This window comes from Heptranchias perlo, chromosome 27 (genome assembly GCF_035084215.1).
Source record: "Heptranchias perlo isolate sHepPer1 chromosome 27, sHepPer1.hap1, whole genome shotgun sequence".
NCBI classification, from domain to species: domain Eukaryota; kingdom Metazoa; phylum Chordata; class Chondrichthyes; order Hexanchiformes; family Hexanchidae; genus Heptranchias; species Heptranchias perlo.
Window position 1 is genome coordinate 16,491,145 of NC_090351.1, and position 14,234 is coordinate 16,505,378.

The 14,234-nt window shown below is 41.0% G+C and overlaps 1 protein-coding gene across 3 annotated transcripts in view; it reads right to left on the bottom strand.

Moving 5' to 3' along the window:
* The window catches only part of LOC137344431 (neuron navigator 1-like), a 420,186-nt gene that overhangs the window by 121,789 nt on the left and 284,163 nt on the right, over positions 1-14,234 (bottom strand). For all 3 annotated transcript variants that reach the window (XM_068007396.1, XM_068007397.1, XM_068007398.1), the window contains one exon: positions 5,895-6,612. In XM_068007396.1, the coding sequence (XP_067863497.1) occupies positions 5,895-6,612 (718 nt within the window). The remainder of the gene's footprint in view (positions 1-5,894; positions 6,613-14,234) is intronic.

Sequence of the window (14,234 nt, forward strand, 5' to 3'; positions counted from 1 at the left end):
AAAAAAAAATTAAAAAAATTGCAAAAGGCAAGACAGGAACATTTTCAAAAAGTTACATTTTTTTGTTAATGTTCTGCCAGCGCTGCCTGCCATGCTTATACTGTGGCAGCCGCCGCAGCCACTTCCCTGCCTCCCACTGAGCCAGATGACCTGGCAGCGGTGCTCACTGGTTCAGGCGGACACAAAGTCGGTGCTGCCATTAATCTGCCAGAAAATACACCACTGTATGTATGTCTGTCAGCAGATCAATATGTATGTGTGCCCTTACATACGTAAATTTATAATTCCCAGCAGAAGATACAAAACCGGCCTGATATATAATATAAATAAAGGAATGCTTACTTTGGAAACACAATGTAAAGTCTCCAGTTAACAGCTGTTAGAAAATAAATATCATGGGGTAGATTTTGGCCGATACAGCTCGGGCACTAAACATCATCTGGGCAGGGTGCAGAGATGAAAATTATGTGGGGAAAACCACTCAGCAGCAGTGGATTCTGCCTGATTTTCCTTCCATTAATTTAAATTTAATTTAAAAGCAGGCTCCCTTATGGCATGCCATCCTTCCTACCCAACTTTCCTCTGTGCTTCAAGCTTGTGATGCTTAACGCCCAGACATAAAGTCCAAAATCTTCCCCCATGTGTTTTATCTTTGTGAAGTTTTAAACTAACAAGTCTAAGTGTCACAAAACATATTTGAAAGTTCTTTATCTGAATGCACGTAGCATTCGTAACAAAATGGACAAGTTAATGGCACAAATAACTACGTTTGGGTATGATCTTGTGGCCATTACAGAAACATGGCTGCAGGGTGACAACGACTTGGAATTAAATATGCCAGGGTATTTAACAATCAGGAAGGACAGGCAGGAATGAAGGGTGAGGTGGGGTGGCTATGTTAATAAAGGAAGGAATCACTGTAATACAGAGAAATGATATTGGGACAAAGGATCAGGATAATGAAACAGTTTGGGTAGAGATAAGGAATAATAAGGGGAAAAAAACACTAGTGGGCGTAGTATATAGGTCTCCCAATAGTTGCAACTCTGCTGGAAGAAGTATTAATCAGGAAATAGTCGGGGCATGTAATAAGGGAACAGCTATAATTATGGGGGATTTTAACTATCATATTAACTGGACAAATCAAATTGGGCAGGGCAGCCTTGAGGAGGAGTTTATTGAGTGTATTAGGGATGGATTTCTTGAGCAGTATGTAACTGATCCTACAAGGGGGCAAACAACCTTGGACCTGGTCCTGTGTAATGAGCAGGATTAATTAATAATGTCCTAGTTAAGGATCCCCTTGGAATGAGTGACCATAACATGGTTACATTCCATATCCAATTAGAGGGTGAGAAGGTTGGTTCTTAAACAAGCGTACTGAGCTTGAATAAAGGAGACTATGATGGTATGAGAGCCCAATTGATCAAAGTGGACTGGGAAAATAGATTAAAGGGTAAGACGGTACATGAGCAGTGGTGTTCATTTAAGGAGTTATTTTACAACTTTCAAAAAAATATATTCCACTGAGGAAAAAGGGTGTAAAAGAAATGACAGCCATCCGTGGCTAAGTAAAGAAATCAAGGACAGTATCCGACTAAAAACAAGGACATATATGGTAGCCAAACTTAGTGGGAGGATAGAAGATTGGGAAGTCTTCAAAAGACAGCAAAAAGTAACGAAAGGATTGATTAAGAAAGGGAAGATAGATTATGAAAATAAATTAGCAAAAAATATAAAAACAGATAGCAAGAGATTCTATAGTTATATAAAAAGAAAAAGGGTGGCTAAGGCAAACGTAGGTCCCTTAGAGGATGAGACCGGGAAATTAATGGTGGGAAACATGGAGATGGCAAAAATGCTGAACAAATATTTTGTTTCAGTCTTTACGGTAGAGGACACTAAGAATATCCCAACACTGGACAAACAGGGGGCTCCAGGGGTGGAGGAGCTAAATACGATTAAAATCACTAAGGAATTGGTACTCAGTAAATTAATGGGACTCAAGGCGGATAAATCCCCTGGACCTGATGGCTTACATCCTAGGGTCTTGAGGGAAGTGGCAGTGGGGATTGTGGATGCTTTGGTAATAATTTTCCAAAATTCTCTGGACTCGGCAAAGGTCCCGGCAGATTGGAAAACTGCTAATGTAACACTTTTATTTAAAAAGGGTAGTAGGCAGAAGGCTGGAAATTATAGACCAGTTAGCCTAACATCTGTGGTGGGTAAAATTTTGGAGTCTATTATTAAGGAGACAGTAGTGGAACATTTGGATAAACATAATTTAATAGGACAAAGTCAGCATGGCTTTACGAAGGGGAAGTCATGTCTGACAAATTTGCTTGAGTTCTTTGAGGACATAACGTACAGGGTGGATAAAGGGGAACCAGTGGACGTAGTGTATTTAGACTTCCAGAAGGCATTCGACAAGGTGCCACATAAAAGATTATTGCTCAAGATAAAGAATCACTGGATTGGGGGTAATATTCTGGCATGGGTGGAGGATTGGTTATCTAACAGGAAGCAGAGAGTTGGGATAAATGGTTCATTTTCGGACTGGCAACTAGTAGCCGGTGGTGTTCCGCAGGGGTCGGTGCTGGGTCCCCAACTCTTTAAAATCTATATTAACGATTTGGAGGAGGGGACCGAGTGTAACGTATCAAAGTTTGCAGATGATACAAAGATGGGAGGGAAAGTAGAGAGTGAGGAGGACATAAAAAACCTACAAGGGGATATAGACAGGCTGGGTGAGTGGGCGGTCATTTGGCAAATGCAATACAATATTGGAAAATGTGAGGTTATGCACTTTGGCAGGAAAAATCAGAGAGCTAGTTATTATCTTAATGGCAAGAAACTGGAAAGTACTGCAGTACAAAGGGATCTGGGGGTCCTAGTGCAAGAAAATCAAAAAGTTAGTATGCAGGTGCAGCAGGTGATCAAGAAGGCCAATGGAATATTGGCGTTTATTGCTAGGGGGATAAAGTATAAAAACAGGGAGGTATTGCTGCAGTTATATAAGGTATTGGTGAGACCGCACCTGGAATACTGCATACAGTTTTGGTGTCCATACTTAAGAAAAGACATACTTGCTCTCGAGGCAGTACAAAGAAGGTTCACTCGGTTAATCCCGGGGATGAGGGGGCGGACATATGAGGAGAGGTTGAGTAGATTGGGACTCTACTCATTGGAGTTCAGAAGAATGAGAGGCGATCTTATTGAAACATATAAGATTGTGAAGGGGCTTGATCGGGTGGATGCGGTGAGGATGTTCCCAAGGATGGGTGAAACTAGAACTAGGGGGCATAATCTTAGAATAAGGGGCTGCTCTTTCAAAACTGAGATGAGGAGAAACTTCTTCACTCAGAGGGTGGTAGGTCTGTGGAATTTGCTGCCCCAGGAAGCTGTGGAAGCTACATCATTGAATAAATTTAAAACAGAAATAGACAGTTTCCTAGAAGTAAAGGGAATTAGGGGTTATGGGGAGCGGGCAGGAAATTGGACATGAATTTAGATTTGAGGTTAGAATCAGATCAGCCATGATCTTATTAAATGGCGGAGCAGGCTCGAAGGGCCGATTGGCCTACTCCTGCTCCTATTTCTTATGTTCTTAAGTCGATCCCCACAGACAACATATTGGATGCTTAGATTCCTCAAAAACTTTGAGTGCCACTATGGGCACATACGTGCTGAGTGATATATATGCCTGCATATGCCCAATAGTGCTTAAAATTCCATAAGAAATCAGAGGGCCAAAATGTATGCAGCCAATCTAACTTGGCTGTGCAATTTACACCTACCTCGTGCTGCACTGTCTAGCAACCCAGAAGTTGGATACACCCTGTTATCATCATATGCACTAGATTAAGGAGTGTTGGGTCAGCTCAGACTGATACAATCTTTCTCAATAGTTTGGTCATCATAGACACAAAAAGAGGCTCTTTTGATGTAGCAGATCTTTGTAGGGAACTCTCATGCTGCATTTGAAATTCTAGTATCACAAGGACATAACTCCAAAAATTATCCCAGAGGAAATTTGTATCATGGAAGGGAATGGAAAATAGTGCTGCACAGGAAAGAAAGTCCGCCCTAAGACAACTGCCTTTCTTTTTATAAGACGGGAGGACCACAGAAGGTTCTGTTCACAGTTGTCACAAATAAATCTGCAATGTCCAATATGGGGCAATTTTGGAATTCCAATTTGGTTTGGCACTCATCAAGAATTCAAACTACAAGTGATCAGAGTTCACTTGTTTTTGTTCATTTAACTATAATATGCTTGCATGACAAGTCCAGTGGATCAGAGATTCCCTTTATTACTCAAAACTGTCAAAATTAAACAAGTGAACTTCAAGTTCATGGGGGTAATTTTAACCCCCAAGAATGGGTGCGTGCGCAGTAAAAATAGTTTGTTTTTGGAGCGGGACCGCATCCCAGTTCCAATGCACCCACTTCCAGGTTTAACTTCCAGGCACGTTTGGCTGCATGCGCAACAGAAACCCGAAAGTCCTGCCCTCACTTAAAAGTCGGCGGGCCAATATTTAAAGGGGCAATGTACCTCATTGCGATAGTTGAGGCACTTAATTTTTTGTGCATTAGAAATGTCAAATAAATTTAAATTTACCTGTTTGGGTTTCCCATCACTTCTGCTTCACATAAGGTAAAAGCAGGCGAGAAGGGCCGGATGCACAAGGTGAGTGCCTTTATTGCACTGCTTGTGGGCCAGGATGAGCACGAGTGCTTCATCCTGGCCGAACAAGCTCACCTGGCGTGATTGGACCCCCGCGATCAGCCCCTCCCCCCAAATGGTGGACCCCCCCGATGGTGGACCACCAGCCCCCGATCTTCTCCAAGTCCCACCCGATGTCATCCATGTCCCCCCACCTACCCCCCCCACCCTGATTTTTTCCATCGTCCACCATCTTTCTCTCCCTCCTTCCCCCTCTCCGATTCACCGCTCCTTTCCCTTCCGACAGGCAGACAGCCAGTCTGTCAATCTGGCGCGTGAGAAGCCCAGAAGCACAAATAATCACCTTGAATTGAGTTGCGATCACAGGTTGCAATGCACTCACTTGACGTCCGGGTTCTCCACGTGAATATTTACACATTTGCTGGGTTCTCGGCTCCAAGCTAAAATCATGCCCCATGTATTACAACAGACATATAGAGCTCTGCCACTGTATTATTGTTGACATTAGGTAGTCATTGTGATAGAAGTTTTGGAAAAAAATTAAAAACCTAGCACTTACCAGAAGTGTCTACTGTCCTTTTGGAAATTTTTGTTGCTGGGTTAATTTCTTGGATTGCCCTTACTAAACAATCATGATTGCAACAATGGGAATGTTTTCAATTCAATCTGCTCTGCTCTAGTAATAAAAAATTAATTGGACACACAAGGTACGTAATTATGTTGAAGTACAATAAATGAACAAACGGGTTGCTTAGTAGCTCACTTGATAGGTCCTTCTATTGGAGAATTTTGTTGTTTCTTATCTGGGCGACTAAATGGAGCTTACTGGAAGATGCGGTAAAGCATTTCTAACTAAGCACAGCCTGTCAATTGGTACGGCATGGGCCACCCACTGGCTGTGGTCATGGAGAAATACCTTTGAACCACGTGGAAACGTGAAGAACAGTGTCTTCAGAGATAAAGGCACCAACAATGTTAAAAAAAAACAAAGATCAGAATCATTTTGGCATCAACAAAACTGGAAATTAAATTGACCTTCCAGTACTATAAAAACACATAACCAAATGGCTAGCAAAATTATGGCCACTAACAATTAGCTTAGCTGTAGTGACGTTAAATAACAAGTAAAAATAAAAATATGCAATATATGGATTACATTATTAAAATTTATTCCAAATACATAAATCTAAATATTCCTGTAGCCTACCTCTGTGCTGTTGGAGATGACATCTCTGAGAACTTGGAACCTTGCTGTCGCATTCCTTGCAATTTACTGTGACTTTCTGGGGCTGAAATGGTCTTTGTTGAACTTGACACAGTTGTACATTCAGTATCGGAAGCCACTGCCTTTGCTTTTGCCTTCTCTTTCTCTCGATCAGTTTGATTCACTGGTCCTGAACTTGTTCGTCCCATACCAATTTTTGAGGGTTCTTTCAGACGAGAAACAGGGATGCCCCCATGCTTGCTGCTAATGAGGCTTGGGTCAATGTTGCTGCTAACAGGCCTATTTCCACCTCCTCGACCAGTGATACAAACAGAACTTGATTTGGCTGGACGTGGCAAGCTACGGTACTGCACGGCTGTCCTCGCACCTGCTGACATAAAGCCATCATGGTTTTGGGAAACATCAAGACTGGTTTTCCTGGAGTTTGTTGGCTTAACAGGGATGCCTGTGGATTTCTGATTTTTTCCTGCTGTGGATGACCCACCAGATACAGAGTTCCCACCAGTTGTCATCACTGTTGCTGTGCCTGTCGTGGGCTTCTTATAGCCAAAAGAACCACCAGTAGAAGGCCTAGAAATACCTGATGGAGGTTTACGTGCTTCTCCAACTCTGTCTCTACCAGCATCGGATGAAGATCTTTGCAAACTTGTTCCTTTGAGAGCCAATTTTCCTTTGTCTTGGACTTTAGAATCAATTTTACCTGCAAATGCAAAATAAGGAATGAAGAGGAATTAAAAGTCAACAAATAGATGCAAAACAGTGTTCTTCATTGCTCCCGTCAAGCTATGATGCAGTTCGTTCTTTACTGCTCAAGTTAGTTCCTAAGATGCTGGCTAACAAAAATTAATAAATGATGGAAGAAAACAAAATGCAACATTTTTGCCACAGATGATTAAGAACTTTGTTCTTTCCTCCCCAAAACCTCATTCTCATCTACTGGCATTATATAATAATTTCTTCTTGCTGTACCTCCCATGGTGGATTGGCAGTGTTTCCTTAAAATTAATAAACTTTTTTTCTTATTCTTTGCTCTCCAATCCCCAATGCCTTTCTTATTTTTTGGTAATTACTATGGTCTTAAAATATATTTTTCTTCTCCTTTACCTCCCATGGTGGGTCTGTAGTTCTTGCTAAAGCTATTTTTAGTGTAGCACTGCACCAGGCAAGCTTCCCCACTGTCATTCTTGAGTAACCTGCATCTTCAATATGCGATCATTTGGCACGTTCTGGGCCTGACTGAGTCTGGCTGCAATGTCCAAACTCAGCATCAGAACATCTGCTATCCCTGATGCAATTTCCAATCCCTCTCAGTGACACAAAAAAGGTTCATCCCACCAACACTCGTAACTCATTAGATCACTGAAATAAAAATTAAGAGTATAAACCAGATGGAAACATTTTATTCTCAATGTTTCTTTTTCCCACTACTCACACCTCACAATCGCTTTAACTGTGTTTCCATACACACAGACTTTGTCCATAGGAACTGGATTTACCCAGGATCCAAGGCACAAGGAAAATTTCCAACCCTGCATCTGAAGCAAAAGTCAAATTCCAGGCCCCAGATAGAGGGACAAGCCCATGTGAGTGAAACTTCTTGCATTATATCTTGCATTCAACGACTAACTTTATGAGTTATTTTAGTGCTTCTTTTTTCAGAATTGTATTTTTTTTAACGTGTTTTTTGTGATAAACATTATTTTTTGCTGTATATCTTGGTCTGAGGAAAGAAAATTGACACCCAAAAGCAGTTTGAAAAGAATTGTTTATGTAACTTGATAAGCTCATTCTGTGATAGTTGGTGGCTGCAGATTGCTGGGTTTGAAAAAACATGCGCTATTTCATTAGTTTTGCTGACATTTGCGAGTTGGTGATCAGTAGCTTTTTATACCTGTGACGTGGAGATGCCGGTGATGGACTGGGGTTGACAAATGTAAGGAATCTTACAACACCAGGTTATAGTCCAACTGTTTTATTTGAAAATCACAAGCTTTCGGAGGCTTTCTCCTTCACCTGACGAAGGAGAAAGCCTCCGAAAGCTTGTGATTTTCAAATAAAACGGTTGGACTATAACCTGGTGTTGTAAGATTCCTTACTTTTTATACCTGTTCACAAACTCGTTTTTGATTGCTTTTTGCATTTAGCCAATTTGATACGTCAGCCAATTAGTACCATTTAGTTATTTCAGCTAATGATGTTTTTTGCCCTAAGACACCAGCTGTGACAGTCTTATGTGTGACATTTACTTTTGAGGTGCAATGCCTGACGGACTTGTAGATTATGCACAATGTACTCTTAAACTTACTCTCGCACATTATAAAGAGAACAATGGACATTGAGAAGTGATTACAAGGTAGTAACTTAATCAAGGGGCTCAAATGACATCCTATTGTGAGTAAGCTTGAACAATTTACAATCATCTGAACTGAGACAGATTACATCATTTAACAATCATTCACTGATACTTTCTGTGCCTTTTTTCTTGACTGTATGAGCCACCATGCCTCTATAGCTTATGTAACCTTGGTTTGAATGGTTGATTTAATCAATACCTCAAAGTGTGCATGTCCACTTATGTTAACAGATATGGAGCACACTCTTACACATCTTCAGATCATTTGCCTCCAGCTGTAAGACATTGTTTAAAATATTGACTCCAGGAACCCTCTAGCCCTAAGTGCAACCAACCATACCAGCAAGCCATTCCGGTAACATTGCACTGTAAGTTCTGGTTCATTCAGGCAGTAACACACAGGATGGCAAGAACACGCTCAGCCCCATGAATTAATCTAAATTAAAGTGTTACAATTATAGCAGATTCATACACACAACTTACAATTTCTTATGGTACACATAACAATGCCAGGATTTTATGCAGTGTGGACTCTTTACAATTAATGGACAGCTATCACCACGGTGAGAAGTAAACACATATTTATGTACTTTTAGAAAGAGTGAAGAACCCCATCAGTGACAAAAATACATTATTCATTATTGTGGCTCCCATCACGGTCTGATGGCTAAAGGCACGTGGGTGAAGTGTACCACCAATCTATACAGGCCATGACGCTGCAGGTTTGTTTCCTAACATAAGAACATAAGAAATAGGAGCAGGAGTAGGCAATTTGGCCCATTGAGTCTGCTCCGCCATTCAATAAGATCATGACTGATCTTCGACCTCAACTCCACTTTCATGCCCAATCCCCATATCCTTTGATTCCCCTAGATTCCAAAAATGTATCTATCACTGCCTTGAACATATTCAATGACTCAGCTTCCACAGCCCTCTGGGGTAGAGAATTCCAAAGATTCACAACCCTCTGAGTGAAGAAATTCCTCCTCATCTCAGTCTTAAATGGCCGACCCCTTATCCTGTGACAATGCTCCCTAGTTCTAGACACTCCAGCCAGGGCAACCAACCTCTCAGCATCTACCCTGTCAAGCATCTTCAGAATCTTACATGTTTCAATGAGATCACCTCACATTCTTCTAAACTCCAGACAGTGTAGGCCCATTCTACCCAATCTCTCCTCATAGGACAACATTCTCATCCCAGGAATCAATCTGGTGAATCTTCGTTGCACCGCCTCTAAGGCAAGTATATCCTTTCTTAGATAAGGAGACCAAAACTGTACACTGTACTGCAGGTGAGGTCTCACTAAAGCCCTGTATAATTGTAGTAAGACTTTGTTACTCTAGTCCTCCAACCCCCTTGCAATAAAGGCCAACATGCCACTTGCCTTCCTAATTGCCTGCTGTACCTGCATGCTAACTTTTTGTGTTTCTTAACTAGGACACCCAAATCTCTCTGAACACCATTTAAAAAAATATTCTGTTTTTCTATTCTTCCTACCAAAGTGAATAACCTCACATTTCCCCACATTAGCCCTCCATCTGCTACCTAACCCATGTTGACTAATCTGATCTCAGCCAGAGCAGCAGTTGGCCTCAGTAATCTTGGGCTGGGGGAGGGAAATCAGCCAGTGTTCTGGCTTCTGATTGATATCCAGAGCCCCTGCTGTAAACTGCATGTACGGATGTTGGGTTAACACAAGGTCATATGCGGCTGTAATGCCCCATGATCAAATAACCTTTTGACATTCACCGTCATGGTTCATATATAAAAGTCACTTGGAAAAGATACCTGAGGGCTGTTGGCTCATGTGGGTTCACACTATAGCAGGAGTCACTGCCTACAGGAGTGACAAATTTGGAAAAAGAAGAAAACTCAGCAATCAGATCTGGCCCTAAATTTTGATTAAAATAAAATAAGCAAATTGAGAAGTTTGAACTTCAGTACAAAGAACAATTGTTTGCAATAATTCTGCACTAGAGTATTTATAGAAGGTTTTTCAAAGAACATAGCCTGGCCAAAAACGTCAAAATGGTGATACCATCCCTTTGAAGAAAATAAATGGAAGGAATTCCATATTTTGCAAAACAAGATGTAAAAGATCTTGCCTCCTAAAAATTAGAATTTTCATTCCACACATTTCAATCATGACATTGTGCTGGTAACAGGAGGTTAGACTTTATATATTTTTCTAACTTGCAGAAATGTGGTTTTGGTTATTAACTTGTGAAGTGTAGCGTGCGAGTGGTTTCCCCCTCACTTATAGATTTTCCACCTCCTGGGACCACATGTTTTAGTACTTAATGGTTTTATAGACATATATTTTATATAAAACTTCTATTACGCGCACAGATTTACAGAATTCCCCTTGTTCTGTAGTGCAGGGCTATCAATTTGGCTAAAATGTCCAAACATTGTGTGTTGTGCCACTTCAAACTTTTAATCAGCTGTTCAAAGATCAGAGAAACTCTTCAGGCAGCCAATAGTAGCTGGATCTAGGATCTGAATGTGGAAAAGCTATGTTCAGTGCAGGAATTTTATGTTAATTTATTTCCTCTCAGGGGAAAGTGGACTTAAGGGTCAACAGTGCAAGCTTCTGTGTTGAAAGTGTCACTTAATTAACACGTAGTTTTACGCTCAGTTGCACAATAGAGTGTATGTAATGACCATTGAAGCGACAGAGGCATAAAACAATGGCTGCAGTCTGCTTCAGGAATTAAGGAAAAAAGTGACAAAGAATTAGATGGCAACATTGTGGGTGGCTAAATTATTTTACTTGAACTTAAAATAGTTTTCTAAGTGCTAATTCTACCAATTGCTTCAAATTCAGATGTGTGGAATCTGCAGCCATTTAGGTAACTGGCGCCTCCCCAACTTGATTCAATGCTCACACAAAAGAAACACTACTTTCAATACAATTAACACACTATTTAAGTAGTCTGCCTAGCCTGATTTACAAGTTGAGGAGTGAATGGTTATTACAAAAATTCCACTCCATAGAATTTAATTATACTTTGTTTACAGTGAGACCAAGCAGCCTAATCAAGGCTGAAAATTCAAATTTATGATATTGAATTGAATTGACATAGCAGGCAGAATTGACTGCGATGGCAAATCCACTGAGTTTTACCTTTGAATTGCACATGACTTTAAAGCTAGCTCGCTAATATAGAGAATTCACTGCATTCACAATACCAGTCAGAGGTCAAATTTAGACAGGCAATGACTTTGCTTGGCCTCCAACTGCTAGCAAAAACAAGTCATCATATCCTGATGTCAAATGATCTTAATTCAATACTGGGGGTGGGTCCACTACACAGCAAAATTCAGCATTGAACTGGCAGTCTTGTTCATTAAGATCATTAGAATGGCTGGAATAAAAACCAGAAAAAGAATAGCAAAGGTGAAGTAGAAGTTAGACAATACATGGTACTTTAATCTGCATCTAGCTATCCTTTCCCCGACTTTGCATTGTTTGATGGTAATATTGGTTACCATATCTCGAAGAATATAAATTATAATGTATTTTTTAATTTTATTGACAGAATTTATGATAGAATGTCAGATAACCAGATTCTCACCATTAAATGAATTTTAATTAACCTGCCTGCAACATTCAGCTGTTGTATTTTTCAGGGTTTAAGTGTGTAATTAATAACAGACAAAAAAGCATGTTTGTTTACATCTCTCTGTCCCTCCTTTAGCACGCACATTTTTTCGTGAAGAGATGGTATGAAGCTTGCGTTGGCAGTGTTGCAAATTTACTTTCGCACAATCAATGCCAATCTGATTACCCAGCATTACTCAAGCAAAGCAAACTGAGCATTGACCCTCTCCTTCTCTTTCATAGTCCCATCCCATTGCTACCACTCAGTGTAAATATCTCAATTGAACACAGCACTTCATCTGAGGCCTAGCTGAGATCCAAGAAATAAACTGTAGTTTCAGCACAGGAAATTTAATTCTTGACCTTCTGGCTGGAAATGTCACCCCTGTTCACACTCTTCTTATTACTTTTCTTTTTAAATGGTGTATTACATGTACTGGTGGTACAGTTTCATTTTAATAATGGTGACTGTGACTTAATAGGATTTAACATGGCTATCTAATTTATGATAGCTGTGGTGGAAATCTACTGTTTAGGTCACTGTGAAAGTCCTGAAGGGCAAAAGCATAGAATCAGCAACCAGATAGGTTTATTTAATGCTCTCCTACAAAAAGAAATCTGCTTTTAATATTAATTTTCTAGAACTAATAGATCAAACAACAGTAGATGTATAAATAGTGTAAATCAAATACTTTTTCATGAGGTTTCTTCAGATTTACTCAATTACCAAATATACAGATTGAATTAACCAAACTTGTGCTCCCAGCAGGGAACTGCACTTGAAGGGAGTTCAGGTTGAAGAACTAGTGCTACAGTGTTGTAGCCCCATCTCTGACCTGTGCTCTCTTCAAGCGTGGCTCCCCAACGGAAATGTGAATCTGTGACTTTACATATGAAAACCTGGCCAAGCTATAATGAACACTGTGGCCAACTGGGGCAATACTGCATTTAGGCCCTGTGTGAACCATGATGGGTTAGATGTCAGGTTCCACATGTACGCTGATGACACCCAGCACTACCTCACCACCACCTCTCTCGACCCCGCCACTGCCTCTGATTGGTCACGCTGCTTGTCTGACATCCAGTATTGAATGAGCAGAAATTTCCTCCAATTAAATATTGGGAAGATTGAAGCCATTGTCTGTGAAGTGCCTTAGGACCTTTTACTACGTTAAAGGAGCTGTATAAATACAGGCTGTTGTTTAAAAACGTGCCTGCTGTCATTACTTCAATACTACATTACTGCTTCACGTACAGATTATATGGAGATAATCAATGCTTGGTAAATTACAAAGCAGTAATCCAATCTAAGCATAAAAATTAGATAATTAACAATGGGAATGTAGCAAGTTGTTTACATTATCTAAACCTGCTTTCATATTGCAGTCATGATGTGGAGATGCCGGTGATGGACTGGGGTTGACAATTGTAAACAATTTTACAACACCAAGTTATAGTCCAGCAATTTTATTTTAAATTCACAAGCTTTCGGAGGCTACCTCCTTCCTCATTTCCACATCGTTCACCTGAGGAAGGAGGTAGCCTCCGAAAGCTTGTGAATTTAAAATAAAATTGCTGGACTATAACTTGGTGTTGTAAAATTGTTTACAATTCATATTGCAGACCAGACATTGGCAGAGTGACTTAATTACTCTGTTCTCCCACGTTTACCTTTGTAATGTGTAGCCAACCACCCTGTAAACTGGCTGCACTGTGGCAGGGGGGATTGTAGCGGCCAGGAAACCTGTAAATGGGGGGAACGCAGAGATCCTGCTGGGGACCATAGAGGAGGGAGGGAGAGATCACCGAGGGGGCGAGAGGTAGGGGGAAAGAGGGGTTGGTCGGCCTGGAGATCGCAGGGGGAAGAGATCACGGGGACGGGTGGTGGGTAGTGTGGAGTGGTTGGCCATCACGGGGTGGGGGGGAGGGGGGATAGCCGATCGGAACAAATTAGCTTAGTGGGCCAGGGGGAAGCACTTACTTGCTGGATCCAGTCATTCTCGCCTCCCTTCTGCTGCCGGCTTTCCCGAGCCCTGGAAAACCCAGCCCATAGCCGTTAAGTGTAAAAGGCTGCTGAAATCTGGGGCACTTGGCCTCATTAACATATTTAAATGACTGACCCACCCCTTGAGCAGGTTACTTGACCACCCCGCAACCTCTCCGGTTAAGCAGAAGTATTCGCGTTCGAGGCGGGTTGGGGGTCGGGGGTTTCAGATTTTTAAGAATGCAATCCCCACCCTTGCCCTTCCTGCGGGGGTTAAAATTCGCTCCATCATGTTTGAGCTAAATAAAATATCCACAGTATAATTCAAAGAATGTGCTCACAGGAAAAAAACATTTTATTTTAAAACTCACAACAGCA